This window comes from Mizuhopecten yessoensis, unplaced genomic scaffold (assembly GCF_002113885.1).
Source record: "Mizuhopecten yessoensis strain PY_sf001 unplaced genomic scaffold, ASM211388v2 scaffold2023, whole genome shotgun sequence".
NCBI classification, from domain to species: domain Eukaryota; kingdom Metazoa; phylum Mollusca; class Bivalvia; order Pectinida; family Pectinidae; genus Mizuhopecten; species Mizuhopecten yessoensis.
The window spans coordinates 23,363-30,301 of NW_018404339.1; the positions used below are offsets into that span (position 1 = coordinate 23,363).

The following is a 6,939-nucleotide window of genomic DNA, read 5'->3' on the forward strand; positions in this document are numbered from 1 at the left end:
ACTTCCATAGCTACATTGTATATTGCGATGTGTGACTTTAGGTGGCCATGTTGTGGTGAAGTGTATCAAGAAGATGATGGATGACACACGTACGCTCCAGATCCTGATGGACTACGTCACTGACGCACCTCTGGCCAACATCACCATGTTTGGTACTCCCTATGTGTCACCTGACTCCCGCACCATTGTAACTGTGGATGAAGTCACTGGCAAGGTCAGGGTGGCCACCATTCAGGAAGATGGTAGGTAGCTTTTTGCGTTGTCGCCTCAAGTTGAATAGCTTAGAATTTTGTAAAGATCCCTCTTAAATATGTTGGCATCCACACCAAACTAAGTTTTAGGTTGACTAACTTGATACATGTGTATGACCTATTGTTATTGCTATTTGTCTGTTGTTGTCCCTCATGCCTCACATGTCAAATTGATCCAAAAAACATTGAACCAATTTCAATAAACTGGAAACTTAAACAAGTAAAGCATGAAGTTTTGTGGTCAAAGACAAACAAAACATGTTCATTATATGGATTTCACCCCTAGGGGTTTGTAGGGGGAGGGGGGTAAATTAAATGGGGTCAAATCTGCTAAAATTTCAACAATCTTCTTATTCAAACCCAGATAAGTTCGAACCAAATACTCTTGGTAAAGAGGTCCTAAGGACCTGTTAAACAAAGTGTGAATTTCAATACCCTATCTCCCAGGTCACCCTTTCATCTTTTGAGAGGGTTAAGTTTGCTATAGTTTATATAGTTGCAAACAAAGTGGGGATACTTTTCGGTTATATTTTGTTTATTTTTTGTGGCAATTAATTCAAACTTGGTTAGAATTATAATCATGTGATGGCAGTTGAACAGTATATAATTTTACTTCTGTTCTTGAGATTGGAGAAGGTATATAAAGTCTGTTTTCTGATAATTACCAGCTATATATATTATGTAAGTTGTTCACTCACCAACATCATTTTATCTTCTAACACTAAGTTTAAAAGACATCTTTGCTGTAAATGTAAGAAGTGATTTATTACGATTGGTGTGACTGTGAAGGCCATGATCCTCTAGTGACATTGCCACTAATGATATTTCATTATGATGTGTGATGACAGCCTTGGCTGGTTTTCTCTATTGTAGGTCAGATCAAGAAGGGTATTGATGTGAGTGTGGCTTCCTCTATCAGTGATGTCACATTCTTCCCCTCTCAGGTCAGCACGGGATACGACCTCTACCTGACCTCACAGGACCATGCTGTAGTCTTCCATGTAAACCTGGTGAATGGAAAAGTCACAACAATCAAAGGTAAACTTGTCACCGCAGTAAGATAAAGTACCTAAACATAACAACATAGATACTTGTCACCACAGTAAGATAAAGTACCTAAACATAACAACATAGATACTTGTCACTGCAGTAAGATAAAGTACCTAAACTTAACAACATAGATACTTGTCACCACAGTAAGATAAAGTACCTAAACATAGCAAAATAGATACTTGTCACCACGGTAAGATAAAGCACCTTAACATAACAACATAGATACTTGTCACCACAGTAAGATAAAGTACCTAAACATAGCAAAATAGATACTTGTCACCACGGTAAGATAAAGCACCTTAACATAACAACATAGATACTTGTCACCACAGTAAGATAAAGCACCTTAACATAACAACATAGATACTTGTCACCACAGTAAGATAAAGCACCTTAACATAACAACATAGATACTTGTCACCACAGTAAGATAAAGCACCTTAACATAACAACATAGATACTTGTCACCACAGTAAGATAAAGCACCTTAACATAACAACATAGATACTTGTCACCACAGTAAGATAAAGCACCTTAACATAACAACATAGATACTTGTCACCACAGTAAGATAAAGCACCTTAACATAACAACATAGATACTTGTCACCACAGTAAGATAAAGCACCTTAACATAACAACATAGATACTTGTCACCACAGTAAGATAAAGCACCTTAACATAACAACATAGATACTTGTCACCACAGTAAGATAAAGCACCTTAACATAACAACATAGATACTTGTCACCACAGTAAGATAAAGCACCTAAACATAACAACATAGATACTTGTCACCACAGTAAGATAAAGCACCTTAACATAACAACATAGATACTTGTCACCACAGTAAGATAAAGCACCTTAACATAACAACATAGATACTTGTCACCACAGTAAGATAAAGCACCTTAACATAACAACATAGATACTTGTCACCACAGTAAGATAAAGCACCTTAACATAACAACATAGATACTTGTCACCACAGTAAGATAAAGCACCTTAACATAACAACATAGATACTTGTCACCACAGTAAGATAAAGCACCTTAACATAACAACATAGATACTTGTCACCACAGTAAGATAAAGCACCTTAACATAACAACATAGATACTTGTCACCACAGTAAGATAAAGCACCTTAACATAACAACATAGATACTTGTCACCACAGTAAGATAAAGCACCTTAACATAACAACATAGATACTTGTCACCACAGTAAGATAAAGCACCTTAACATAACAACATAGATACTTGTCACCACAGTAAGATAAAGCACCTAAACATAACAACATAGATACTTGTCACCGCAGTAAGATAAAGCACCTAAACATAACAACATAGATACCTGTCACTGCAGTAAGATAAAGCACCTTAACATAACAACATAGATACCTGTCACTGCAGTAAGATAAAGTACCTAAACATAACAACATAGATACTTGTCACCGCAGTAAGATAAAGCACCTAAACATAACAACATAGATACTTGTCACCGCAGTTAGAGTGTGATTTCTTCTGAATAGTGAAAATTATAATTCTTACTGCTAATGTTACTGTTATCTGACATTTCCTCATGTTCTCCAACAGATGCTGAGGATCCCAGAACTGTCCGGGTATGGCCATGGTCACAGGCAACACGCTCCATATCACACGGGAATGTGTTTAGCAACTACCTCGCCACACCCTCCAAGTCATCACTGGTCATTGTGAACGGACGTGACATGCATGTGCATTGTAAATTTGCTGACTTGGATAGCCCAGACTCTGTACTTTTCTCCACGTCCAACCTCGGCTGAACATCTGTCTCATTGATCCAACACTATTTTTCTATACAATTATTACAAACCCTAGATGTAATTTAATTCAAAATACCAATGTTATATGTCTAGGTACTTAAGTAACTTAATTGCATATAAATATCGAGGTATGCAATATTTTGTCTTAAATCTCTGGGTAAAAGATAATACCTTACAGAGATATTTTGTTGTCTTATAAAAATATCAAAGAAAACTATTAATTTAATAACAACAAAGAAAAACTTTGTAGATATCATAAGCAGAACTTAAGATTTTCCCCAGTCATTAAAGGACAGAAATCAAAAATGTTTCTATGAAATTACCTACCTTTTAAAACTCAAAATATACAAAGTTTTTACAAATTCTGATAGAACAGAAAGAAAAAATACTTGGTTATATGCAAAATACACAATCAGTGTGTTTGAACACATTATCTCAGTCACTGTCAACCAGATTCTATGTGCATTTTACTAACCTGGATTTCTTACTTTTTCTGTCATACAAAGTGATGCTGGTCATGAAAGGATAAATCACTTGTCAACAGAGGGATACCACAGTGTTCTGTAACCTAGGGATACCCTAGTGGTACATGTGGATACCCCAGTGTTACGTAGGGTTACCACAGTGTTACGTAGGGATATTCCGTGATACATAGGGATACCCCTGTGTTACGTAGGAATTCCCCAATGATACATAGGGATACCCCTGTGTTACGTAGGAATTCCCCAACGATACATAGGGATACCCCTGTGTTACGTAGGAATTCCCCAACGATACATAGGGATACCCCTGTGTTACGTAGGGATTCCCCAATGATACATAGAGATACCCCTGTGTTACGTAGGGATTCCCCAATGATACATAGAGATACCCCTGTGTTACGTAGGGATTCCCCAACGATACATAGGGATACCCCTGTGTTACGTAGGAATTCCCCAATGATACATAGGGATACCCCTGTGTTACGTAGGGATTCCCCAATGATACATAGGGATACCCCTGTGTTACGTAGGAATTCCCCAATGATACATAGGGATACCCCTGTGTTACGTAGGAATTCCCCAATGATACATAGGGATACCCCTGTGTTACGTAGGAATTCCCCAATGATACATAGGGATACCCCTGTGTTACGTAGGAATTCCCCAATGATACATAGGGATACCCCTGTGTTACGTAGGAATTCCCCAATGATACATAGGGATACCCCTGTGTTACGTAGGAATTCCCCAATGATACATAGGGATACCCCTGTGTTACGTAGGAATTCCCCAATGATACATAGGGATACCCCTGTGTTACGTAGGAATTCCCCAATGATACATAGGGATACCCCTGTGTTACGTAGGAATTCCCCAATGATACATAGGGATACCCCTGTGTTACGTAGGAATTCCCCAATGATACATAGGGATACCCCTGTGTTACGTAGGAATTCCCCAATGATACATAGGGATACCCCTGTGTTACGTAGGAATTCCCCAATGATACATAGGGATACCCCTGTGTTACGTAGGGATTCCCCAATGATACATAGGGATACCCCTGTGTTACGTAGGAATTCCCCAATGATACATAGGGATACCCCTGTGTTACGTAGGGATTCCCCAATGATACATAGGGATACCCCTGTGTTACGTAGGGATACCCCTGTGTTACGTAGGGATTCCCCAATGATACATAGAGATACCCCTGTGTTACGTAGGGATTCCCCAACGATACATAGGGATACCCCTGTGTTACGTAGGAATTCCCCAATGATACATAGGGATACCCCTGTGTTACGTAGGGATTCCCCAATGATACATAGGGATACCCCTGTGTTACGTAGGAATTCCCCAATGATACATAGGGATACCCCTGTGTTACGTAGGAATTCCCCAATGATACATAGGGATACCCCTGTGTTACGTAGGAATTCCCCAATGATACATAGGGATACCCCTGTGTTACGTAGGAATTCCCCAATGATACATAGGGATACCCCTGTGTTACGTAGGAATTCCCCAATGATACATAGGGATACCCCTGTGTTACGTAGGAATTCCCCAATGATACATAGGGATACCCCTGTGTTACGTAGGAATTCCCCAATGATACATAGGGATACCCCTGTGTTACGTAGGAATTCCCCAATGATACATAGGGATACCCCTGTGTTACGTAGGAATTCCCCAATGATACATAGGGATACCCCTGTGTTACGTAGGAATTCCCCAATGATACATAGGGATACCCCTGTGTTACGTAGGAATTCCCCAATGATACATAGGGATACCCCTGTGTTACGTAGGAATTCCCCAATGATACATAGGGATACCCCTGTGTTACGTAGGGATTCCCCAATGATACATAGAGATACCCCTGTGTTACGTAGGAATTCCCCAATGATACATAGGGATACCCCTGTGTTACGTAGAGATACCCTTGTGATACGTAAGGTTTCCCGGGGTGTATAATAAGGATACCACAGTGTTGCGTAGGGTTACAACAGTGTTTTGTAACCTAGGGATACCCTTGTGATACGTAAGTTTTCCCTGGGTATAACATGGGGATATCAGAGTGTGTCATAGGCATTTTTTGCTGTTAGGTTCAAGTTTTGTTTTAACATAATTTGGTTTTGACCTTAAAAGTGAACACTTGTACTATGAAACCTAGATGAGGTGGAAATACAATCATAGGGAGATCATTGGGGACAAAAAAATTGTATAAGAAATGGATAGCTTCAAGATTCATATAGATAAAGAAAGTTAATTCAAATAGACTGCAGATGGCATGTGATGCTTCCTTCCTGCAGGCCACTTGATTGGCAATGAGCCACATACGGAACCATATATGGGGTCTTCAGACCACATGAGTGGCATTTAGTGTGTAAGTATAGAGATACAGAGTATGAAGTAAATATCCTGTAACCTGTATAATGTGTCTGACACTGGTATCTTAATGTCTGATATCTGTCTGACCTGTCTGATATCTGTATCTGATATCTGTCTGACCTGTTTGATATCCATTTCCAGCATGTGATACCCATGTCTGTGTTTATATGAGTGTGTCTGTGGGTGATAAACAGCTCAGTTGTTTGTATACAATGATCACTGCTGATTTCGAGGGACTACAACATCACAGTTATCAGGTGGAGACCTTTTTATACCCCTGTGTCCAACCTTTATAGGCCATCCACTCACCTACACATGTAGTAAACGTCTTATTAGTCAAGTACAAATTCTCACTTTATCAGCACAAATCTCAGAAGTTTTGTTTTTTTAGATATACTCATCATTGATGTAGGAAACTTCAAAACAACTGGGATAAAGAATGATAAACAGATAAAAAATACCTTTAACTCACTGTTTGCCTTTCTTCAAAATCTGTTTCTAGGACCAAGGAGAGAAAATGATTTATACTCTAAATATTAATATTAATGAAATACACAATGTATAGTTACAAATTATTTTGTTGATATTATGGTGTGTTAGGGTTGCCCCCTACAGATAGTCACAGAAGAGTGGTTTGTACTGCACATGTAACAGGTGCCCCCATGGTCTCCTTAGAGTAGGTCACACAGCTTGAGCAGCTTGTTGGTCACATGTGTGACAGATGCACCTTACATTATGTCACAGAGGAGCGTTTTGTGTGATGCACATGCAACAGGTGTCCCTTACTGTCAGTCACAGAAGGGTGGTCTGTGCTGGATGTGTGACAGGTGTCGCTTACTGTCAGTCACAGAAGGGTTTTCTGTGCTGGATGTGTGACAGGTGTCGCTTACTGTCAGTCACAGAAGGGTGGGCTGTGCTGGATGTGTGACAGGTGTCGCTTACTGTCAGTCACAG

At 39.5% G+C, this 6,939-nt stretch overlaps 1 protein-coding gene across 1 annotated transcript in view; it reads left to right on the top strand.

Annotated features, from left to right (window-relative positions):
- Positions 1-3,830, top strand: part of LOC110444167 (follistatin-related protein 5-like) — a gene marked incomplete at its 5' end in the record, with an annotated part of 12,914 nt that extends 9,084 nt beyond the window's left edge. Inside the window, 3 exons of the mRNA XM_021488578.1 lie at positions 42-242; positions 1,125-1,289; positions 2,901-3,830. Coding sequence (XP_021344253.1) covers positions 42-242; positions 1,125-1,289; positions 2,901-3,109 — 575 coding nt within the window. The remainder of the gene's footprint in view (positions 1-41; positions 243-1,124; positions 1,290-2,900) is intronic.
- Between the last annotated feature and the right edge of the window lie 3,109 nt (positions 3,831-6,939).